General features: G+C 43.6%; 1 protein-coding gene and 1 pseudogene across 1 annotated transcript in view; one reads left to right on the top strand and one right to left on the bottom strand.

Moving 5' to 3' along the window:
- Dct (dopachrome tautomerase) overlaps positions 1-24,469 on the top strand; it is a 40,284-nt gene extending 15,815 nt beyond the window's left edge. Inside the window, exons 5-8 of the mRNA XM_051160962.1 lie at positions 1,756-1,935; positions 3,767-3,902; positions 20,355-20,556; positions 24,292-24,469. Of these exons, the coding sequence (XP_051016919.1) occupies positions 1,756-1,935; positions 3,767-3,902; positions 20,355-20,556; positions 24,292-24,464 (691 nt within the window). The 3' untranslated portion in view covers positions 24,465-24,469. The remainder of the gene's footprint in view (positions 1-1,755; positions 1,936-3,766; positions 3,903-20,354; positions 20,557-24,291) is intronic.
- LOC127201959 (ubiquitin-40S ribosomal protein S27a-like) lies at positions 12,069-12,543 on the bottom strand (annotated as a pseudogene).
- Positions 24,470-25,918: the final 1,449 nt, after the last annotated feature.

The following is a 25,918-nucleotide window of genomic DNA, read 5'->3' as shown; positions in this document are numbered from 1 at the left end:
GGTACAGAGTTGCCCCGAGGGCCCCGCCCTGGGGAGGATGTGTGTTCTGAGGAGCCTGACCCTGCCACAGGAAGTCATCTTCTGTATCCGCTCATGCCCGGAAGCTCTCAGGTCAGGCCTCAGCTAGTGGGATGCCCTAGATGCCCTTGCACAATTTCCACTCAGATCTATAGAACGCCATTTCCCCACCATTCCTTTGTCTCTCCATAAGTGGTGTGAAAAACACGTTTCTATGATCACGTAAGTCTAAGAAGTACTGAGTTCAAAGTATGCTTTAAAAAATAAATATTTACACCATCTTCTAGCCTCCATAGAAGAAGATGAACATTTTACTATTTGTCCCGGGGAAGCCAAACATGTCTGCCTCTGAGACTCTTTACTTCACAGGACATCTCCCTGGGACACACTGTGGGAGATGATGCCTGAGAGGCCTTTGGTTGGCTGATGTTCAGGGCCTGGCTCCCGTCTCTTGGCACGTGTTCTTGTTCTAGTCTCAATCTCAACTATTTCCCGTCACTCACTGAGACCCATGCAGCAGTGTCTCTAAAATCTACCTCTAGCCGCGAATCTCTGATGATGAGATTCCAGGCCATCAGCAGCACGCGCTGTGACCGTCTCTCCTCCTCAGTCTCACACTCACCACCTAGCTGCCAATCTCCAACTGTCTGCGCACAGTTCCCAGTATAGTTTTTAGTTTTTACTTTTAAAATATATTATTTCACAGCCTAGAGAGAAGGCTTGGTGATTAAGAGTACTCAAGGAGAATTGCAAAGACTGGAACTGGAGTTCCAGACCTGCCAGACGTATGACAAGCTGGTCATCTCACGCAGGTCTGTAAACTCAGCTTCAAGGAGGTGGAGCATAGAGGCTCGCTAGTGCTTGCTAGCTTCTAGCCAAGGAAAGATGAGCACCAGGTTCATGTAGCCCTACACATGTGTGTGCATACACTCACATAAACATATACAAACTAGAATTATTATTACTACTACTACTACTACTTATTATTATTATTATTATTATTATTATTGTTATTATTGTATTTTTCTAGACAGGGTTTCTCTGTGCGGCCTTACCTGTCCTAGACTTGCTTTGTAGACCAGGCTGGCTTCAAATTCACAGAGACCCACCTGCTTCTTACAGCTGAGATTACAGTGCACCACTGTGCCTGGCCTAAAAACCATTTTAATTATATAAGTTATGGGGTATAACATTGATAACTGTGTGTGCATGTGCATGTGAGCATGTGTGTGCATGTGTGTGTTCCATGTAGGACAATCAAATCATGGCATTGAAGGCTTTCATCACGTTGAATACTTAAAAATGTTTTATTACTGCATTTTATTTATGTAATTTTATCTGTTTTTCTGGCTTCCTGTTTGCCTCTAGTTGGTCTAAATGCCTCCCAGTTCTACATAGATGTTACTCCCAAACTGGCTTGGTTCAGTGTAATAGAGGCTAGTGTGTTACCCCTTTAATGTTTCATATTCAATTACAATTGCAGTTGTCACCACCTTGCTTGCAAGCCCTGTCACCGTCTTTGGAATGGAAAGATAATTATTAACCCATTTACTCCTATATTTACGGATTGGGCAGCCACATTTTTGAAATGTCTCTGTCCATGATTACTTTTAAGGGTAGTATTTTTTCACACCTACCTTGGCCCCTGGGAATTAACTAATGACCATGACCCTCATCGATTTGCTTGGGTCAAGTGCATGGCACCGTCTACAAAGCTTTTAACTCCACACATCTTAGCTTGGATGACTACAACCGCCGGGTCACACTGTGCAATGGAACCTACGAAGGTTTGCTAAGAAGAAGCAAAGTAGGAAGAAACAACGAGAGGCTGCCCACCTTAAGGAATGTGCAGGACTGCTTGTCTCTGCAGAAGTTTGACAGCCCGCCCTTCTTCCAGAACTCTACCTTCAGCTTCAGGTGAGCACTGACTTCTTCCTCAACACCTTAGAGCAGGGGTTCTCAGCCTTCCTAATGCTGAGGACCTTCAGTATAGTTCCTCATGCTGTAGTGGCCCCAGCCACAAAGCGTTTGTGTTGCTACCTCATAACTTTAATTTTGCTACTGTTATGAATCTTCATGTAATTTTTTTTTGGAGATAGAAGTTTTCCAAAGGGGTTGTGACCCACAGGTTGAGGACCACTGCATTAGACTACCATGCTTGTTGTAGTAATGGGACCAAAGAAATACAGGTATTGGCAGACAAATTTAAATATCGGAGAAAGGCTTAAAAGGAAGGGTTGATGTTGAGAAATATACTCTTCCTACTTCTGTAGTTTCATTAGCTTCTAGCTGGGCTGTGCAATGCCATCCTAATGTCTGATCTCAGCATATATACAGGCATTACCTTGGGAAGCACGGCAGCTCATTAGCTGTCATACTTTCACAGTGCTCATACGCTTTGATTTTCTTTTCTTACTTATGTTCTTAAGTGTTGGCACTTATCAGCCACAGATCGTAGTACACTGGGGTCTGACTCTCAGGGGAGTTTTTCAGATTTACCTCAAAGTATTGCTCAGCATAATAACCTCATACTTGAAACTTGGAGATCAGTGACCAGTTTCCCCTCACCACAAAGGAATGGTTATGAATATGTATGCAAATGCAGGAGGCATCCACGAAAGGGAAGGTGACCTTGTCCAAAACCAGGTCCTTTCCCAGTCTCTCCAAGCTTCCAATCCCCATATATAAATTGCATAATTGATTTGGGGCTAGGGGCAGCATAAGCAGAACTTAGTTGTAGGAATTTTGCTGACTGTATCAGGGCTTGGAGCTGTGCTGGAAGTGGACACACCTTCAGAGTGGTGTAAAAAGTAAGCAAATTGCTGGGCATGGTGGCGTACACCTTTAATCCTAGCATGTGGGAGGCAGAGGCAAAGGCAGGCAGATTCTATGAGTTTGAGGCCAACTTGGTCTGCCTAGTGACTTGCAGGCCAACTAATAAGATCCTGCCTCAAATAATCAAACAAAAAAGTGGGCAAAGGGTAATGCGTTTAAAAAAAAATGCATTCATTTTTTCCTTGTGATAAAAATGCTTTTAAACCAGACTGCATTCTCTCTAGATCTGAACTAAGAGTCGTTTTAAAATTTGATTCTTGGATTATAATCACTGTTTTGAAGGTCGGTTAGGAACATGCAGTGTGTGTTAGGACCCATCCTGTCGATACTGGGTGGAAATCCAAGAACAGATTATAAAAACTTTCTTCAGAGATTCCAAGGTAATCACACTTTTGAATATCAGTGTGTCAGGGTGTGGATGATAGAATTTCCTGAAAATATAGGCAGGAACAAGAGAAGATAAGGGAGACATTGGGGTTTGGTTATAAGGGTAACTGTCTTCCAGACAACAGACAGTCTATTTCACTGAGAAATACGGATGTAAGATTTTTATGTTGATTCAAAATTCATTTATTGAACACAGCTCATGTGTGGAGAAGTAAAAAAAGCCCTGGCAATAAAAACAAGAAGCAAACATAGTCCCTGCATTTCAAAAGTATAGAAAACAAGAATAAAAGTAAACAGTTATACTGTGCACAAAGGAGAGCCCTGTCACCCAGCAGGTGCAGGGGCAGCATTGAATGAATTCCTTCCCCTCACAGAGGATTACCACAAAAGGCTGAGGCAAAAGAACGCATAGGCAACTACTGATGTTGACTTCTATCCTTATCCAGAGTCAGACTAGAAGCTGGCTGGGTAATGTAGAGTCGTTGCTTGATTTTTACAAAGTCACCCACCCTCTGGTTTCTCTCAGGAATGCTCTGGAAGGCTTTGATAGAGCGGATGGAACACTGGACTCTCAAGTTATGAGCCTTCATAATTTGGTTCACGCCTTCCTGAATGGAACGAATGCCTTGCCACACTCAGCTGCCAACGATCCTGTTTTTGTGGTATGTTCAGAGACTCGGAACTTACGAAACTGTTTCTACGTAATCTATTAGATTCCCTAGCTTTTCGGTGCAGCGAAGGTTTGGCGATGCTTCATTCTCTGTCAGCAATATGATCTCAGCATGTGTACAGTGACTTTAATCCACGTGGGCAGGATGGGTAGGTAGCATATGAAGGCCCCATTCAGAAGCCAATCCATTAGGAATGGTTGGATTTAGATCAACTTTACCAAGAGTTTACAATCTGGACGGGACTTTACAAGTTAGCAAAATAGTGTCAATAACCTAATAAAATGTATGCCATAAATTAGCACAACTGTACTGAAGATTGTTACCTGCACACAAACCACTTTCAGTTTGTTGCCTGTGAGACAAAGGCCTGGTCAGCCAGGAGGAAGGAGCGAAAGGAATGGTGCTGGATCAGAACTGCAAGTGCGTTCCGCCATGGTGGTGACATGAAACCCAGTTTTTTTCTCCCTCGCTTTATTTAGCTTTATGCTTCTACTACAGGAGACAGCCATTAGAGAGAGCTGTTGCTCTTTAACACCCCAAGTGCAGTCAGTCTCTTGGAGAAATCTGATTTCAGTCTTACTTTTAAATGAGGAAAGTCTGACAATACTTGGCAATGCGGTTACCAATTTTAAAATTCCAAGCTGCACTAATTCTTAAAGATAAGTTTGTCATGGAGTTCTCTTGAGATGACCCGAATGGGGACTGTGCTAGCTGGGGCCACAATTTCAGCTGCCCCTCATGGTGCCTTTCACCTAGAGGTGGTCCTCTGGGAACGTGTCTATAAAGCAGACTTTTTTTCTCTGACTTAGTTACCCAGCGTCAACCATGGTCTGGAGGAAGATGAAAGATGAAAATGGTGCAATTAGATGTTTTGAGAGAGAGTTCGCATTCATCTCGATTTTATTATAGAATTGTTGTTATTGTTCTGTGTTAATCTCTTACTATTCCTGGTTGATAAGTTAAACTTCATCATGTATATGCATTGTAGAGGAATGCACAGTGCATATGAGGTTTGCTGCTACCTGAGGTCCAGGTATCCAACGAGGTCTTGGAGCTTATGGCATCTACTTCCTTCTTGCACAGATGAACACACTGGGTTATTATAACTGCTTACAGGGAGAGAATGGAGGATGCTGGGAATGTTTTAGCCAACAAGGCCTTTGGTTCATGCCAGATGATTTGTGGAGAAAGGCAAGGGAGTGTCACTGCAGGTCACTCCTGTCAGGAAAGAAGGGTGACTCCATGATTGGGTGCTCAAAGCACTTGCCCACAGGAAGGCAGACTAGACGCTGTTTATTTGTAAGTCAGCAGGCAGTCATTTGTAGCAGACACTGCAGAGGATACTAGGTATTTTGTCTCTGTTCAGACATGCCTATATTGGCTTGGTCCTGATCCATCAAAGTCATAGAGGTCCCTGTCTAACACTGACGTTCAACAGTGTGTCTGACTGAGTGCATCCAGTCCTAGCTGACAGCACAGGGCCAGCTCCTGGGTGCTGAAGTTGCTTTTTCTTTCTCAAGAACAGCTCGTTAAAGTTGGCTGAGAAGCTTTACAGAACAGTGACATGGGCTTTCGACTGCTGACCTCCAGCAGGTGCCTGCGTTGGAGGCCTTAGTTCACATTGCTTACTCACTGGCTTTCTTTAGAGCTGTTTGTCTTATGTGCATGGTTTAGGATGCCCCATAAGGTGAAATGTCTCCTTTTGTCCTTTAAATTTTTGATAGTATTCTGGATTTAGATTCTTCCAGAATTTTCCCTTCCTTCGTTGACTTTTATTAAGGTATCTTTGCTTGTTCAGATTCTTGTAATAATACACTGTTGATGCCTCTGTTCTGGACAGGGGCTCAGCAGTGTAAGATCAACACATTTAGCATAGGATGGCAGTTCCTACATTAGGTTTTCTTATCTCAGGGGCCACCACCTGGCAAAAAAGCAGCAGGAAGGGGGAGATGATTTATATTGGTGTAGGGGAGAAAGCGTGGTGGCAAGGCTGACAGGGCTCTGGTCACACTGCATCCACAGACAGGAAGCTGACTAAACAGGAAGTGAGACCTGCCTGTAAAGCCTCAAAGTCCTCCAACAGTGAGCTACTTCCTTCAGCAAGGCTCCACCCCATACATGTTCCAACCTATCTTCCTAAACAGTGCCAATTGGTATGAACTAGGTATCCAAGCACAGAAGTCTGTAGGGACATCTCACATGCAAGCTACAGCAGCCTCTCCTCCTGGGCCTCCTGGCTGTGATGTTGAGTAATGGAAAGAGAGGGGATGCAAGTTTGTTTCTGCTATTTCTTAGACGTATGCTAATCCTAACACATCAGGGCCCCACCCTTCAGTCCTCAACCAATCCCCTTTTAGGTCATACGTGTAGTGTAGGCACATTGATGAGTGTGTGCTTCAACATGCTACATTGAGCGAACTCATCAACTCATAGCTCCATCAGTTTATACAAGTTTGTCTTTGTGGATTCCTGGGAGGTCATGTGACACCGTATGAAGGACACTGATTTCTAAGTCAACCAGACTCAATTTAGCTCCCAACTTGTTCGGTCTTGAGATGGTCGCTGAACAATATGGGGCCTCTGTTCCCATCTGCAGATCACATGCCTCAATACTATGGGAAAATGCTGTACTTACTAAAGTAACTTTCTTCAGGATGATGTGATGATGCTTCAGACACCCCAGAGAGAATTTGAATGTTATCATTTAAAAAATAATATTTTTTGTTCTAGTCTATGGGAGAGAATTATGCTTGAATTGGATTTGAATTTCCAAAGCTTAATTGAAGTTCCTTGTTTTCTTCTTGGCTGATGTGGACAGATATTCATGCCCTAAGGCAACTGATATACAAATTGGGCATGAGATCACAAGCCTTCCTCTGATCCTAAGGGAAAGAGAAGCAACGTCAGCAGCTGGGTTTCTGTAGGAATTCAGTCTCTGTGAGGTAGCCCACGGACCCCAGGAAAGCCTACAGACACAGGCTACATTTTTCTTTTTAAAAACACTTTCTTCTTTCTTTCTTTCTTTCTTTCTTTCTTTCTTTCTTTCTTTCTTTCTTTCTTCTTAGCACACACACACACACACACATGAATAGAACAAAGTGCATACAGCAGGGAGAACCCTGAGACAATCAGGAGTTATATAAAGGTTACACTCATAGTGATTTGGCTATTTGTATTGTCAAACTTGAAGTAAACGTCTTTTCTATCTTTTGGGGTCTAAATTTCTGAATGAAATTCAATATCTATCATATCTCATCTCTATTAACTTAAGTCCTTTAGCTTGATCTAAGAAATAGCAAAGTTCTGGGGTTTCCAGGCCAGAGAGACTCGGTCGCAGGTACTTGGTTCCTCTCCTCTCCTCCCTCCCCTCCTGCTTTCTCTATTGCTCTTTCCTCCCCTGCTTCCCTCCCTGGCTTTCAGCTTTTACATTGGTACTAGGAGCTGAACCCGGGCTCTAGGGCATGCTCAGTAAATGCTGAGCTGTGTCCTCAGCCCTTACTGACTGAAGCACGGAAGTAACCATAGATAACACACAAACTACTGAATGTGGTGTCCCAGTACAAGGCCACATGGAGAAGCTGGTGGAAGACCCATGCGGTACTTTTCTGCCCTTTTCTTATTTCACTTAACACCAGGAGGTCATAGTTTTTGTTTGTTTGTTTGTTTACTTTGCTGGCTCTTAAACTAAGGGACTAACATTCTTCATTTACACTGGGGTAATAGAGTACTGTCCCCACACCACCAATCTCTTTCTTTTCTTTTCTCTTTTTTTTTTTTCTTTCTTGTTTTGTATTTTGCAGCGGGGACTTACTATGTCACCCACACCAGGCTTGAACTTACAATCCCAGTGCTCTAGCTTGTGGGATATCTCTCTGTAGTCATGTTCTTTTCCTGTTCTAGGTGAGAACCCACATGGTAATTTTGTTAATAAAAAAAAAAAAAAAATCACTGCAGCTTTACATGAAGTTCAAGGATACTAGATATTTAGTTGTCTTGGTCTTTATTACTTTTAATATCTTCCATATTAAAGTTTTGGGGAGGGGTGATAATATATGATTGTATACGTATGAAGTAAAATAAAACAAAACAGGAAATCAGAGCCTTTCTTTGAAGGTGGAGGTAGCCCTTTGGCGCTGTCTCAGAACACACACTACTAAGGCTGTTCACAAAGAGCTTTGTGTTAAAGCCAACTCAGCTTTAATGATTCTACGTACCAAGATTTAGGTTAAACTATTTTAGTTGACAGAGTTCTAGCCTCAGGAATTACAGATTCATGAGGCAATTTATGCAACTATGCTGCATACTGATTTTTATTAAAACTATTTTTGTGAAATCTCTTCAAGCAAGAGAACTACAAAGTTGTGTAGGATCCCAATAAAAGGGAAGAGAAAGAAGAACGTCAAGACGGAGGGGGAAAAAAATGCTCTGAAGCAATGCTGAAATTCTAATAATTCTTATGAGTTGTAGCCAGCCCACACATTTAACATGGGAAATGAGGTTAGGCCACAGGGAAGCTAGGTGTTGCTCTCTTCTGTATTAAATTTAGATATAGTCCAGAAAATCTGAGAATTGGAGAAGCCAGCACACTGTAAAGTTAAATAGTTAACTGCTGAGAAAGAAGCTGTGCTAGAAATGAGTGACCTTCTTCCCAGAGTCTCAGGACGTTTTTTTGGGAAGCATCTTAGAATAGGAGGCTGTGCAGTCTGTCTGCCGGGCTTATTCTACTGCATGGACGTGCTGCAGATTCACCGATGTCATTCTGCATAAGGACTGAACAGAAGTCCGGAATGGTGCTACGTGCCTGTGATCTCAACACTCAGGATGTAGGCAGGAGGATCAGGGATTCTAGGCCATCCCTGACTACATGGTAATTTTAGAGCTAGCCTGGCCTACCTATGACACTATGTTTACAAAAAAGGGCACCGAACAGTGTTCCATTGTGTATGTACACCACTTTTTAATGTAATTTAATGTTGTGTTACGTTGTTGTGGTTTGGGAGGTGGAATCCAGAGCTACATGCGGGCATGAAGCCCTACCCAGTGAGCTATACTCCCAGCCTTTGGTCAAGTCCTCTGTTGTGCATGGAGATTGATTTCCCCATCTTGGCTATCATGAGTAGCATGGTGAGGAACTCTAGGCGTCCTCTGACACACTATCTCTGTTAGCTATAAACCCTGCGCTGGAGTTTGGGAACACCTGGTAATCTCAGTCCTCATCTTCATGGCTTCACCACCTTTATACCAGCAGTGTGCAAGTGTTCACTTTTCCCCAGAGCCTCCCCAGCCCTGTTCCCTCTATCTGCTGGGTACAAACCCTCTAGCTGGATAGAGGTGGCATCTCCTTGTGGAGTTATCTTTTTCCAAGGCACATGTGCTGACCTCTGAGCCCTGGGACTTGGTTAGGAAGCCCGAGCGCTGACTAGGTAATAATAATAGCTGACTCCTGCTTTTCCTTCCCACCAAATAGACTGTAATTCTTCACAGGCTGAGACTCCCAAGCCAGTCTTACTACCTACCCCACTCTGCCATCTAGTTTTGTCACTTGACATAAGTTACAGTTATCTGAGAGGAAGGAACTTCCAAAGGGGAAAAAAGAAAGCCTTCTAAAGGTAGCCCATAGCTTAGCCTGTGGGGCATTGTCTTGGTTGATGGTTGGTGTGGGCAGTCTCAGCTCTCATTAGATGATGGGGCGACCCTTGCGCAGGTAGTCCTAGGGTTTACAGGAGAACAAACAGAGCTAGGCAGGAGAAGCAAGCTAATAAGCAGAACTTCTCCATGGCCTCTGCTTTAGTTCTTGCCTTGAGACCCTGACTTCTTCTCATGATGGGCTACAACCGTAAGCTGAAAGAAACCAACAAGTTGTTTTTTCTCACTGAAGTAATAAAAATCCAACTAAGATAGTCTGCATGTGTATGGATGTGAGTGCAGGCCTGTGTGCCTGTGTAGTCCAGAGATTAGTAGAGAGTGCCCCGATATTCTGCATTTATTATTTTAGACAGAGTCCCTCCCACACTAAGTCTGGAGCTCATGACCCAACTAAACAGTCTGGTCTGTGGGGCCCTGGGACCACTCTGTTTCTAAGTTCTCTGGAATTACCAGTGTGCACTCGTTAGCACCTGGCTTTTTATGTGAGTTCAGGGGACCTGAACTAGCTCCTCAAACTTGTATAGAAAGCACTTTACCCACTGGGCCATCTCTGAAGGCTTAAAAATAATTTAAAATGCTATAATTACCTTTTCAGGTTTTAAATGTGAAAATGTAATTCATGTGCATATGTTACCTGCTGATTCATATTTTAATCATGCACATGCAATGTCCATGGAGACCAGAAGGGGGCACTGGAAATCCGGAGTTACAGCCTGTGAATGTTTGTGGGTGCTAGAGACTGAACCCAGGTCTTCTGCAAGACTAGCAAGCACTCTTAACCACTGAGCCACCTCTCCAGCCCCTATTTCATATTTTATACTTGCTTTCTTTTATGTTCAAGTTGTGTAAATAGCAATTATGTTAATGGCATATAATATATTTCTACTTAGTCCACTTAATTACACAGTTGTTACATGGTTTCTTAGTTTTTCAATTTCATTTGGTCCTGGAGATTGAAGCCAGAGTTGCATGCTTGCTAATCTCATGCTCTGCCACTGGGCTATACTCCCAACCCTTCCTAAAATGATGAATCTTAAAGTTGTTAATGTGCATAAGAGATTGACAATGAAAAATGTCTAAATGAAGTCTCTGTATCATTATTATCTTTCAGCCACTTGTTGCCATTTTTTTCTCTAGATAAATTTTATAAACATAGATGCAAATAGGTTACACATTCAACTAAATGGAAATATACTATAGACCCGTCTCTTTCCTCCCCTCCCCTCTCCTCCCCTCCTCTCTTTTTTCCTTTCCTCTTATTTTCTCCTCTCCCTCCACCCCTACTTCCTTTTTAGTTCCCTTCCATGCCACCACAGCCTTTTAGTAAGGGCTACTCTCTTTCCCTTTATCCTGGTTGGTTGGTGATCCGCTGTACAGATTTATCATCAAAAGCTGAAGCAGTCTCCTATAGGTGGGCGATAACAGGAATTCTGAGGCTAGGTAAGTTATACATGAAAGGTTTATTTAATTCATGTTCCAAAGGCCTGAGATCCAGGCTTGATGGCCTCATGTCGTGTCAAGCCACAGTGAAGACAGACAGCAAGAAATCACTTCTCATGAGAAGGAGCAACTATCTGGGGAAGCCAAGCGTACATCAACAACAGCCTGCTCTATTGGTTGGACTTGGGTCCTGTTAGGCAGCCCAGTCACTCACTCAGGAGACTGGTCCCTCATGACCTATTCACTTGGTTTGTGCTACCACTCAACACCTTTACACTGGGAATTAAAATTCAACATGAGTTTTGATGGAGACAAACCACATGGAAGTCACAGAAGGCATTCAACAGTTTCTAATCTGCTGACTTACAGACAGTATCGTGATAAATAACGTAGAACAGGTAAGGTGAGCAGACAGGGTGTACTCCTCGGAGGGAAGGATAGATAAAGCGGGGGACATTAGATAAAAATCCTGAGTTGCCCCAGAAGACAGAAGGACACTCCCTCCTAACTCCCGTGTGGCAGTCACCCTCACTGCTAGTCTCTCCTTTTGTCATTATGATCTTTGTCCCTCTGTTGTCTTGCCTTTTCCTCTTTGTTAATTGGCAAGTGAAGAAGTTTTAATTTGAATTTCTCTTATAAGTGAAGCGCAGTATCTTTTCTTTGCCTTTAAAATTCTTGCTAACGTTTACTTTTATGTGACCTGTGTGTTCATTTCATCATGATTTCTTCTTCTTCTTGTTGTTGTTATTTTATTTTATTTTGAGACAGGGTTTCTCTGTGTAGCCTTAGCTGTTCTGGACTCTCTTTGTAGACCAGGTTGGCCTTGAACTCACAATGATCCACCTGCCTCTGCCTCCCTGGTGCTGGGGTTAAAAGCGTGTGCTACCACACCCGGCACATCATGATTTCTATACAATTTTTAAAAAAATCACAAATATCCAATAGAGTGAGTCAGACTTGGTGAGATTACTTTGTTCCCTAAGTGACTAACAAACAACAGCATCCTTTGTCTTGAGGTTTTGGGGTTTTTTTTTTTTTTTTTTTTTTTTTTTTTTCAGTTCCTTCTTTTTATTAACTCATACACAACTGCTTGTCTTCTGGCTTGTTGAAATAGTAATTCAGACAACACTTGCCACAGTAATGTCTGTCAACGTGGCCAGCCATGAACAACACTCCAGCACCACATTCATCAGACGAAGTGGACTAATTTTTGCCATTTTCATCCACCTGATGGTATTTCAGCACAGCCAACTTCATCTTCTTCGTCTTCTGCTTCCTCTTCTTGGGGATGGAGTAAGACTTCTTCGTCCTTTTCTTAGCATCACCATGAGGTCTCAACACAGGTGAAGGGTGGGCGCCTTTTGAGTTGTAGTCTGACAAAGTGCGGCCATCTCCCAGCTGCTTTCCAGCAAAGACCAAACTCCGCTGATGCGGAGGAATTCCTTCCTTATCCCGAATCTTGGCCTTTGCATTTTTCTACAGTGTCCGAGGGTTCAATCTTGACCGTGATGGTCTTCCCCATAAGGGTCTTCACACAAATCTGCATCTTAGTGGTGGCTCCACCCCAGATGGCAGATCCTGTTCACATAGTTTAAAATTTTTTCATTTTATTGACTTACTGTTAGATTCTGAGAGTCTGGTGTGGTCTTTGACACCACATCAAGCTTGGGCCTTACATGCACAGTGCCTTTTTCTTAGTAGAGTGTGTGCCTCCCAGGCATGGGTCCTGGGCTCAGCCCTCCAAACCCGCTTTTCCATTTTGTTTTCTGTTATTAAAATGTTGTTCATTATTAAGCATTTTTTCAGTGACAGCTCCTATTCTAGAGATGTGAATACAAACAATATAATATTTTAACTTCATGAAGCTCTTTATGTTAAACTGTCCTCCTTGTTTGAAACGTGGAGAACGGAAGGCTCAGGGAAGCTGAGGCATCTGCCCATCAACAAGAAAGGGCTGACACGGAGTTTCCAGGCATGGATTTTCTCCATGTTATTCTTCTAACGATTGCCTTTATCAGCCCAGACAGTTCTTAACTTGATCCCATCACAATTGGCTAATTTAGCGCTGTTAGGTCACGCTAAGCAGACTTAGCACTAATTGGTGAAGGGCATGTCTGAATAATTTTTCATGGCTTTTGAAAAGATGGGGCCATTGGGTTTTACTGTATTTATGCTTCATAAATGTGGTGTGGACTTTTTAAATATGCAGCTTAACAAACCGACACACAGTCACTACCTCTCAAGTAGCATCGTGTCTGAGTGAATTCTAGAAAAGCTGAAGTACCAGCAAGGATGGCTGACCACCTCTGGCAAGGGTAGGTTCTGTCTGGAACTGTTACTTTGGTAGATGCTAAATGCTTTTTTTTCCCAACACTAGGCTTTGTAAGTATTAGAACATACTGTTGAGAGCTAAGTTGGTACCAAGGACTGAATTAAATGTACTTCCTTATTGGTCGGGTAAAGTACGACCCTAGTGGAGAGCCATAATTTATGGGCACAACTAGGATGGTCTAGCATCAACTTCATTTCCCTTCTCCCAGGGTTTTGATGATTCTGCAACACAAAACGTGGTGGGGTTGGCTCCGGGCGGCCTGGATCCCGCCACCGCCACCGTACTCTCTCTTCCGCCTCCACTCAGGATGCTTTTTGAGCTGGCTGCCTCTTTGAAAGTTGGCGCAGTAATACCAGAAGCCTGTTGCACCTAATCTTGTGTCCTCAGAATTTTCAAAGTCATAAATATTTTCCCCTCAAGGAGTTAACCACTAAATTGCCAGTTTCCTTTACATGTCATCCATATTACATAAATCTCTGTAGGTATATATGCATAAATATTTTCATACATATATTTCATATATAGTACCATTGTGCACATTTAACTTAATGATTATTTTATTCTTCATGTGTATGTGTGAGTACCTGCAGGTATGTCTGTGTGCTGTGTGCATTTTGGTGTTTTCAGAGGGCAACAGAGAATATCAGATTCCATGAAGCTACAGGCACTTGTGGGCCACTATGTAAATGCTGAGTAGCGGACCAAGGTCCTCTCTAAGAGCAACGCATGTTTTTATCCACTGAGCAGTCTCTCTGGTTTTATCATTATACTAATTTAAGTAGAAGAATGTTTTTATTTTCAGATAAAACTGCTTCTCAATGACAGAGAAACACACCCCCTCCACCATGTGTATGTGTGTGTGTGTGTGTGTGTGTGTGTCCGTCCGTCCATGTGTGTGTGTGTGTGTGTCCGTCCATGTGGGTGCATGTGAAGGCCACAATGTAAAAAATATATTTTATTCTCTTGTTGTCTGGGAGGCTGACTGCCTCCTCCTGCTAACCTAGACCTAGTCATGGAAGCGTTTAGCTGCCGTACAATCTAACCTAGGCCTGGAATGTTTTAGCCTCTGAGACTTACTGCTTAATGAGCTCACCCTTACTTGTTCTTTCTGAGCTCTGCACTGGCTGCTTCAACTCAGCTGTTCTGGATCAAACTCTTCTCCCAGCTGACTAATTTAATCCAGCTTCTCTCTTAGCCTGGAATTGCTCTGCTTGGCCTCAAACTAACTCAGCAATCTGCTCTAATCTTCTGGATTCTTCTCATTTTTCTGGCTCATTCCATCTTGACTTGAGCTCTCTCATTTTTCTCTTACTGTCCTGGTAAAACTGCCTCCTCTCTCTGAAAAATTGCCTCTTAAGTAGCTTCCCTTTCCTCTCTCTTTTCATGAGAGTTGGGCGTATCCTATTTTGTCAAATCTTCTCTGATTGGTCACCTTTTCTGCCACTCAATTAGACATCACTTTCAAACATAGGTGTTTTGTTCTACAAATTAACTTTACCTTCATTTGGGATTAAAGGCATGTACCTCCATGCCTGGATCCAAGTTTTACATTACTTGATACTTGCTCTATACCAGGCTGGCCTTGAACTCAGATCTGTTTGTCTTTGTCTCCTGGATTAAAGGTGTGTTTGCATTCTAGCTGGATCACATAGACCTAGAAGGTCTTTGGATGTGATGTCTTGCCAGAAAAGCCATGTTCTGAATTAACACAGACTGACATTGGATATCTTCCTCAGTCACTCTGTGCCTTAAAAATTGTATTTATTTATTTTGTGTTTGTATATGTGCACAAGCATGTGCCCTGTAGTGTACAATGGTCAGATGACAACTTGCTGAGTCAGATGTCTCCTTCCACAGTGTGGGTCACGGGGTTTGAACTTACCCACTGAGCCATCTTACTCACCCTTTTAACACTCAAATGTTCTTTCCATTACAGTTGTGATTCCACTTAGGATGCTGTAACAATGCCAGGGACCAGGCTTGAGCCAACATTAGGAAGTTCACTGTGAAAGCATCGGAGTGTGGTGAGGACCTGCCTCATGGTCACAGAAGGCTGTGGTGCTGTTGTTTTTGCTGTTGTGTCTTCATATAGCTGACAGTGAGGGAGTGTTCTCTGTGGTCTCCTCTATGGGGAAACTAATTCTGTCCACAAGTACCCCGCCATTATGACCTGCCGTCTTGCCAAGGCCTACAGCTTCCAGCCAAAACAGTCAGGGTAGGGGTTACTCTGCCCTGAGCTAAGGGAGGGCACGTGCATTCTTGTTTCTTGTCCCCCACTGAACTGTGTTCCCTGTGGCACAGCTCAGCCACACAGGTGGAAATTTGGGTGCTCTTTAACTACTGCAAGCATATTCTATACGTCTTATTTCGGGAAATGTGAAAACAGCATTCTCACTATACATTGATTCAAGTCCTTGGTAGAACAAGGCAAGAATTAAAAAAAAAAAAAACCTATGAAATAACAAGGTGATTAAATATAGTTTTGTTTGTAGACCAGGCTGGACCAGAACTCACAGAGATCTGACTGCCTCTGCCTCCCTAAGGCAGGGATTAAAGGCATGCGCCACCACCACATATAATATGGAATATGTTTGAGAAGACATTTTTTTCTTTATGCCTTTCACATTAGGTTTTAGAGTGCAGTGCCTGTGTACTCATATCCAAGTTTGCTTTGTGACTTTTAAACAACCATATCTGAACTTACCTCTGAGTTCCAAGTCTAGAACCTCTAAGAGTAATGTGCTAGCATCGGATGATCCCCTCTGATGGTAAGGGATGTCTTCTGGAAGGCCCGGGTGTGAGCTGGTCTTTGATAATGTCTGCATCTGTTTGCAGCTGGAGAAAAGCCGGTTATGGCAGAGACGCTTCTCTCTTCTCCAGTGTGGCAAGAACCCGAATTTATTAGGCATTAGCCCTTCAGAGTAGCCTCCCCCTTATGTGCATTCTGTGGTATTTTCTCGCCTGTGAGAACAAGGTGTGTGAGTGACTGCTTTCTCCTGCAAGGGCTACACGAAGACGATTTTCAGCTGTGCGCTCACATTTTTCTTCAAGTGTTTCTGAGTTGAAACTTAGTATTCCCTCCTTGCTTCCTGTACCTTGCCTTGTTTTACTAGAGCAAAGCAAAAGAGAGCTGTGCCAAAAAAAAAAAAAAGTGTCACGTTATTTCTTAAATGCTAAATTTTTAATACTAAGCGCCAGTTATGTCTCTGGGTAGTGGGTAAAGGTTGATCGTAGTAATAATATGTTTACTTGACTTTTGCTCCTCGTGTCTCACCCTGAAATAACGTTTGGCTATTTCAGCAATAATGTCCAAGTTAATTTCCAGCTTGTGTCTAACAAAGATACAATTAGTGTCCCCGAAACAGCCCAAGATTTCTTGTTGAGGAGCAGCACACACAGCGTTAGCACCCACTGTGTGGGCTCCACTGTTTCCCTTTGTAGCCTTTGGATAGGTTACGACTTGCAGTATATTTACTGTATTCTTTGAATGTTCAGAACACACTGCTCCCCTCTTTTATTGCTTTCTGTAAATGGGGTGCTCTCTATGCCGCTCCTACTGAGCATTTATTGTATGTTTTATGGCCCTTATGAGACCTATTGTCTTTCATTATTTTTTCTCCTTTCTTTTATCTCTGCCAATTATAAATTGCCTTAGAGTTTTGTCTGCTTTTGTAATTATATGCTCTGCACTGGGAGGGTTCGACTGCATTTCTACAAGTTCTTAGCCTCTTGCAGCACAGACAGCACATCTTTCTTGTCTTTTTTCCTAATCATAATTTTATCTCTGACTTGGACTCAGAGATCATAAAAGTTCACACAAACAGCCTCGGAACTCCAAAGTCAAATTCTATCCTTTCTCCTCCTTCTCAGTCTTCTCACACCTGAAAACTAATCCTTATTGTGGATGGTCCTTAGATTAGACGGATGAGTAAAGCACAGTGTGAGTTATTGTGTGGAAAAAAGGAATGTGTGCTTTAAAGACTCTGGCTTTAGCACATATTTAGTCCCAGTACTTGAGAGGCAGAGGCAGGCAGATCTCTTAGTCTGAGACTAGCCTAGTCTGCAGAGTGAGTTCCAGGACAGCCAAGGCTACACAGAGAAACCGTGTCTCAAAAAACCAAAACCAAAGCCAACCAAACAAAAAAGAACTCTGAGGGCTGGAGAGATGGCTCAGCTATTAAGAGCACTGGCTGCTCTTCCGGAGGTCCTGAGGCAATTCCCAGCAACCACATGATGGCTCACAACCATCTATACCCTCTAGTGCCCTCTTCTGGCATGCGGGCGTACATGCAGATAGAGGACTCACATACATAAAATAAATAAAATCTTAAAAAAAAAAAAAAGAACTCTGGCTTTAAAGGTAGGAGGATAGGATGGAGAGATGGCTCAGCAGTGAGAGTGTGTACTGCTTTTGCACACAACCAGGATTAACACCCACGTTGGGTTGTCCACAGCTGCCTTATGACCCCAGCATCGGTGGGTCTGCTGTTTCTGCAGGCACCCTAGCGTACATGTGCACACCTCCCAGCCCTCAGGCGCAGGTATGTACACAGAATTAAAGAAAAGTTAATCATTTATTATAAAATGAGCCCTGGTTTTAGAGCTTGGCTTCCTGAGTTCAAACTCTTGCTCCATCATCTGCCAGCTGTGTGCTTTTGGGCAAATCTCTTGACACTTCTGTATCTCATATTCTGGTTTAGCCTGTCGCTCCCCTCATTGCAATACTGAAACCCTAATCCCTAATCCCTCAGGAAATGACTCTGTTTAAATGTAACTAGCTCAGATATGGTCATATTAGAGGACCGTGGGTTCCTAATCCATTGTACAAAGGGCCTTAGTCTCCTTCCTGGTACTATAACAGAATCCCATAGTCTGTACTAATTATAAACAATAAAAAGCCTATCTTGCTTATGGGGTTGAAGGCTAGAAAATCCAGGAGCATAGCATTGCATCTGGCAAGGGTCTTTGTGCTGTGTCACAGCATGGCAGTGGTATGTGAGTATGCTTCGGGGTGGGGGGGGTGGGGGAAGGAACAGGCAGAAATCATTCTTTTTATGTAAATGGCTCCCATGTAACTCACTCCCATCCCCATCACACCATTAACCCCCCCATGTGCTCCGTGCCTATGAACCTTCAGGGGCAGCTGAACTTCAGCATGGATTCCAGAAAGACGTTGAAGCCGTAGTAAGTGATGTCCATGGAAACACAGGAGTCTGGACTTGGCCAGTACACTTTATGTGAAGATGAAGACAGAGACCCACAACAGGCAGTGGCGAAGACCACTGGAAGGAGCCAGTTCTACTAACATCGTACTTTGGTGCTTTACCTTTTACAACTGGGAGACAAGGAGTCTGTAATGTTTACAACGCCCAGTCTGTGGTCGTTCCTCACAGTAGCCTGAGAATTAATGGCAGCATCATCCATTAAATCAAGTTATTTTCAGGGTTCTATATGTTATTATCCATAAAGTTCTTAGTGCACTGTTTGACATAGAACAAGTACTAACAATATTAATTAGTGTGTTTATTGAGAGCTAGTTATATACCACACGCCTCCTTAAATGCTCATCTTTTTATTAGCTACAACTATAAAGTTATGATGCCAGAGGGATAGTAGCCTGAATATACCCATAAAATATGAATCCCTTCGTTCTTTTCCTATAAGTCATGTTTCAAGCTAAGCTAGTAATAGTTCTGACGTTATAACTGAAGTGTCAGTCACCACTGCACACACAGCGGAAGCCGTTACAGGTTCTGTGTTGGCCTCTCCATCCCCCCCCCCCCCCACGGCCACAGGCTGGCGTCCTCTGGGATGTTTTCAGCACTGTCCTTAGTTACCGCTAATGGCTCACGCCCTCCTCATCTGAAACCTTATTGACCCCCGTCCCCTAGTATGAACATTAGGGTTCAAGGAGCACCTTAGTCTATGTGGGGGAGGGAGTGTGAGTCTGTTCTGAGCTGTTCAGACCTCTCCCCATGCTCTGGTTCTCTTTTGCTGCGTTAGATGTGACTCCACAACACTTAGGTTTGACGCTTCCATGACTGTTTAATTTCTCATGGTTTCTTATGAGTTTGGGCAGACTCTGGAGTGGCTCTATTGAACCAGTGCAGGTCAGGATCTCAGTGCATCTGGGGTCTGCTGGGGGCCGATACTAGAGCAGCTGAGGTTCCCTTTGGCATCTGTGTGGTGTGTCTGCATGACTGAGTTGGGCTTCCTCCCCAAGTAGCTGCCTCCAGAGGGGTGGGGCTCATATATGGTGGCCCTGAGTTGACCATCTCTAGGTCACAGGAAGAAGAAATGCTGTCCTTGAGCACCCTGAACTCACAGTCTAGGAACGAAAGAGGAAGTCTCCACTGAGCTATGCTTTTACACCCTGTTTAAAAAAAAATCAGGGCTGTGCATGTGGGGATTACATTGGGGATGTTTCGAAACGTATAATGGTTGCAGTATTTGAAAAGGATTTTACAGCTTCTTTGAGAAAATAAAAATGAGTGTTCTGTGTATTCAGACAGCTTTAGACTTTTTATTGCTGCGGAACACTAAGAATTCAAGGGAAGAGCTTGTAAAATGAGTAGGTTAAGGGCAAACAAAAATCTGAACATCCACTTTTGACACTTTTATTTCTTTTTTATTGCTCATTAATTTCACAATGATGATAAATGCTACCTCTTCTTTTCTGCTAAACTAAAATATTTGAATTTTGGGGAAAACATGTGTTTTTTCATATTTGCCCTTCTCCTGATAGTAATAATTAGCACAGTACTCTGAAGGTCTCAGATATCTTCAGACCAGAGGGAAACGTGCAACATGAACTCTCTTTTGTTCGCTTGATCAAAGGATGTACAGTCTCCTTGGAGGAGGCCGGTCCACGTCACAGCAAATTTCATCAGAAAATGCCAGTACAGGTGTCATCAGGACCAGACTGGGGACTTTAGATGCTCTTGTGCTAGGAACTGCATTCCATAGTAGAGAAGGCTTGGGCTGGTTTGCTTGGTTAGCACTGTGTTTGTTCATCTGTCTTGCAGGTCCTCCACTCCTTTACAGATGCCATCTTTGATGAGTGGCTGAAGAAGAACCACCCTTCCACAGATGCCTGGCCTCAGGAGCTGGCACCCATCGGTCACAATCGGATGTATAACATGGTCCCGTTCTTCCCACCGGTGACTAATGAGGAACTCTTCTTAACCGCAGACCAACTTGGCTACAATTACGCCATTGATCTGTCAGGTAAGGTATACAGCTTCTAAGTGGTTGACTCACTCAGCTTCTAAGGGAGCTTTCTCTCTCTCTCTCTCTCTCTCTCTCTCTCTCTCATGTAAAGCAAGACTGTTAATTGAAGCATTCAGGCCGAGTTAAGTTTATTGGCTATTTTTGAGAATACCTTGGATTTAACAAGATAAGTCATTAAGCTTCCAATTAGCCATCAGAAAGGGGCTGGCTGCAGACCATTTGGGATCACTGTATGCTGTTAAGAGATACCATTATACACAGACACTGTCTACTCTTCTGCTTGATTTGACAGCTTTTATCTGAACTAATCAGATCCATGAAAACTTCCCCATGGCTGTTGCAATGTGTAACCAATGAGGTCAAAGTGACTTTTACTCATGGGTGGACAAGGAGGGGCTAGTGATTTCATGTGCACGCAGACGTGGGATGAGTAAGACAAGCTTGAGATTGTCACATGATACAAAGAATAGGCAGGGCCAAAACCTCAGCCGTCGTGGACAGAAACAGAATGCAGCATGGTAAAACAGTGGTATTAACAGTGCAAAGGCCTCATGAGTATTCACCACCATGGGTTTGAAGGTCAACTGTTGTTTATTGATTGATACCGTGAGGTTACTTTGCCAAGTGCACTGGGTGTTCCAAATCAGCCTCTGACCACACCAGGGCTGTAGGGACAGGTCTCCCCAGGATGACACTGAACCCCAGAACAGACTGGGCTGTACACAGTGTTATGACATGTCTTCAAAGCTATCCTGCTTTTAAATTGTAGATATTTGAAAGACTGATTTCAACCAATTGAAAATGGGAAAGGATATCTTTATTAGTGCTTGTGGACACTCTTTTCCCTGTTGGCCAGGCTCCAGAACAGCTCTCTGAATGTCCTTCACACATTCTCAGGGAAGGCTGAGGAAGGAAAAGCAAGACAACAAAAACACTTCAATGCGTTGAGAAGCTACAGAATAGAATCCGCTGCCAGCTTCCTCCTGTCCTGCTCTGTCGTAGCCCTTATGACAAGGTGGCCAGGCTGACCTCAGGGATCCTCTTGTTGCTCTCAGACACTGAGACTCCTTTAGGCACTGCCATCTGTCTGTTTTCCCTTCTGCTTGGCACCGGCTGCTCCCTGGCCTTACTCATTTGGGAGGCCTCCTTTTAAAACTCCTTTCTCTTTGCTCTTGGGTTAGGCCTAATGACAGTCAGAGAGTTGTCCATGGTCAATCAGTAGGCATCACCTAAGTCCCAGATAGCACAGAACCATGCTGGTGCTTCAGCGTACTCCTGCCTCAGGGAATCTTCGCTGCTAACTCCTGTGCTTGTTGGTGTTTGGCAACCTAGGATTGACAAAAGCAAGGTTAACGGGAGAAATATGATATTCCTCTTTATAAGGCATAGGGCTGTCTCTAGGACAGAAGGCAAGACCCACAGAAGCCAATGGCCTGGGAGCTTACATGTTGCTTTAAGCCACAAAGATGTGAATGGACAAAGGGCAAAGGGCGTGGCCTCTGAAAAGTGGCAAACTATTGGAAGGAAATCTGTGGGGAAGCAAAGCTTTCACAGTTGACAGTCTCCCCTCAGGGAGGCGTATTTCTGGCAGTCCTTGTTTCTTTTGGGTTTCTGCATTTAGTCAGCTAAGGAGGTTCTGGGAGGTGAGACCCAGCGAATGTCAAGTGCCTTTATCTCAAAATGACTCGTCACCCACGGGCACGTTGTGGGAACAGAAAGCTGGATCTTCTTTCAAGCAAGGGTGAAAAACAGCGAGGGACTTGGGAAAGACTGTGCGTCTGACAGGATCTACAGCTGCACTTGAGGGACTGGTAGACGGCCAGCAGCCGAGAGGATGCGTTAGACTAAAGGAGAAGGATGGAGAGCGAATGGCACCAGTGGCTTCGCTGAGGCTGGAAGAGGAAAACTTGATTTTGTGCAGTTGGTTCATGAGCGTAGCATGTTGGCAAGCTCAGTGCCTTCAACTAAAGGAGAGCCAAGACGTCTGCCGTGCCTCCTCCGCCCTCCCTGCTGTCTCGGATTGCCTTTTCCTTCCCAAAGTGCAGGAAGGGGCTTTCTCTGAAGTCCCCACTCCCCTAACAGCCAGATGCTCCAGAGGATAAACAAAACAAAACAAACAAACAAACAAACAAAAAAACCCAAAACAACAACAAAACCAAGAAATGTTCTATGGACAACGGGAATGACAGTCACATATAAACGTGAAGACACTTTAATACCATCAAACTGCATTAAAATAACTACGATGGTAAAAATCTATATTATATGTATGTTACCATAATTTAAAAAAGGCAAACAGGATTTGGTCAATAAGAGGCAGCCATTTTTGGTATCTCATTAAAGCAATGGTAGAATGAAAACCATCAGTTTGTGGTTTGTTTTTGAGACAGGATCTCAACATTTGCTCTTGTGTAGCCTGGAACTTGTTATGTTCTCTATAGATCAGGCTGGGCTTCAAACCCACAGAGATCTTCTTGCCTCTGCCTCCCAAGTGCTGGGATTAGAGGCATGTGCCAATATGTCTGGCAGAACTTCATGTTTAAAGAAGTAGTAACCAGCTCATAAAAGGCCTGTGCAGAAGCTGCACAAGATCAAGCTACCGTACAGGTTGGCACTGCGTGGGGGCAGTCTCATAGGCCCCCGACCATAACCGAGGCCCTGCTGACAATCAATGACTTCTGGGGGTGCCCGAGAGAGACAGTTTTCTAAGAGTGTGGATCCTGATATGTCTGCTATGCTCCAGTGGACCAGCCCAAGCCCAGGGGAATGAACATTACAAATTGGAATCAGTGCTTAATTTTTTTAAAGGACACGAAGTTGGGGGTGCGGTGGGGTAAGTAGAGAGGGTGGTTCTGAAAGGAGCTAGGAGAAAGGGCTGAAGGTAAATAAATGCCAGAACACACTGCATGAAATACTCAAAGAATTAATAAAAATATTATGAAAAGAAAAAGAAGTTACAAGTAGTAACAAGTACTGCTGGATTCTACCAGGAAAGGAGAGAGAAAATCCTGAAGGGATACAGCCAAGATGGGCCCCGGCCCTCGGTGGGAATGGAAGACGGGAGGTGATCTGTCCTTTGGATGAGGGTCAGGTGTGGAAAGACAAGGTGGCGTAGAGGGACTGCTCTTCTACAGCATCTGGCATCTTTTGAAGAAATATCACACTGGTGTAAATATTTTAAAAATGCATCAACTTCATAGAAGAGTGATATAAAGTGTGAGGAGAAGATTAGATCTACCACGTGAGAGGCTTGGGTTTTGTTCACTGCTATTTAAATGGATTCAAAGAGATCTGCTTCTTGCTGGTGCGTGCTCCTGTCAGGGGCGCCCACCTGTCTCTTACATGCTTATCTGCTGCCACAGGGCAGAGATAACAGTGAGATTTCCCACTGTGAGCTGTTCATTTAGCAGTTCCCCAAAGATCATCTTAGCTCTCCTGCCTACAGGGGACGTTCTAACTTACAAAAGCAGTTATGTGTCGCCTCAGAGGTTTTGTTCTGCATTGAGCTGTTTATTATAGCAGATTTATAAAATGGAATAAACAATTGCTTCCTTGAGAAATAGTTGTGGATATGCTAAACAGTGGGGAAAAAGAAAATAAATCCTAGCAAGGGTAGTTTTGTTTTATAAACAAAAGTACACAGGAAAGGGAAGTTTTTTTTTCATGTTTTAGAAGTGTTTGGCTGATGACAGAACTATAACCGTGGAACCTTCTTGTCTGCTTTCATTTCAGTGGGGGAAGCTCCAGTTTGGAGCACAACCCTCTCAGTGGTCACTGCAACACTGGCTGTGTTCATCGGTCTCTTGGGGCTGCTGGCCTTCCTTCAATACAAAAGGCTTCGCAAAGGATACACACCCTTAATGGAGACAGGTCTAAGCAGCAAGAGATACATGGACGAAGCCTAGAGTGCCCAGTGAAGAGGCTGCCCAAGCCACAGCCCTGACCTAGGCGGTATCTAAATACAACCTCACTGACCCTGAGTTAGGTGAAGATCTTCAGCATGCGCCATTCCTAGTGACGCTGATGCCCCAACAGAAGATACGTAGCCGTAGCGCTAGCTGTAGATGATGCTTTGCTTACTGCATGCAGTCAAAATGCTTGGGTCTATCACCATCGTCAATGTAAGATGTGGCTAACTATCTGTGACCCCTGATTAAAAGTCCTTATACAGACTCAGTGTCTTTCTGTTCTGAAAGTACCTCCAACCACCACCATGACCACCACCAGCACCACCAAGACCACCACCACCATGACCACCAGCACCACCACCACCACCACGACCACCACCACCACCACCATGACCACCACCAGCACCATCACTGTAACCTGTTACAGTTATTTTTATAAAACTGCGTTTGTTTCTTAGTTCCTCTCTTAACCCGGCTATCATACAAATAATTGAGGCTCTTATATTTATTTATAAGGTTTTACAACACACTCTTGAGCAGTTTAAGTCTTTCCTTATCCCTCTGTTATCCTGACTCTGTCTTTGACAAAATCCCCAAGTTACTTGTTTTTGTTTTTGTTTTTTTTTAGTTCTTTCTGTGCTCCAGCTGAATCTTCCTCATCTCTCCTGCACCTCTGCCTGTGGCTGAATCCCTTGCTGAATCCCCCACTTCTTCTTCTAACTCCTCCTCCCTGGCTGGCAAGATATGCAGCCTTCTTATCTCCCCTTCTCAATGATCAGCTATAAGCTGCTTTATTGACATACCAGGGGACAATTGGGGACCAATGTTTAAACAACATTGAAATAAGAGACTCTCAGAACAAGAACTGCAACCAGACATGAGGGGGATGGGCTTACAGAAATCAGCATTTGAATTACACAATAACCTTATGCCTACAATCATTATCACCACCATCACCACCACCACCACCACCACCACCATCACCACCACCCAAACCAACAAAAACATTGAGTAGATTTATTTAAACTTGTAGATAAGTGTGTTTTGAGATCAGGAAACAGTGTTTGTGGGAAGTGTGTTTGCCATCATTTTACTATTATGTTGAGACACACGAAACAAGCTAACTTCCTAAAGAAAAGACATTGTGTGTTTTTCTTAGTCGCTGTTTTATAGGTTCAGAGACAAGGTGCTGAATGTGGTGACTGTGCTGTTGAAAGAATCCCAAGGTGGTGTAGATCATCACACAGATCACATGGCAAGAATGAAGGATTGTGCATGTTTATCTGGCCACTCTCCCTCTTTTTATAGAACCCGTCGGAACTCAGTCAAGGCCTTCATTCTGATGGCTGCATTGAATCCTAATTACTTTCCCACATCTAAATCAGTTTTGCTTTCTTAATTCTTCATGTTGGGGGTTGGATTTTAATCTTTGAGGTTGGAGTTGGGGAAGC

The sequence above is a fragment of the Acomys russatus genome, chromosome 18 (genome assembly GCF_903995435.1).
Source record: "Acomys russatus chromosome 18, mAcoRus1.1, whole genome shotgun sequence".
In the NCBI taxonomy this organism is placed as follows: Eukaryota; Metazoa; Chordata; class Mammalia; order Rodentia; family Muridae; genus Acomys; species Acomys russatus.
This window is presented reverse-complemented; position numbering and strand designations above follow the sequence as displayed.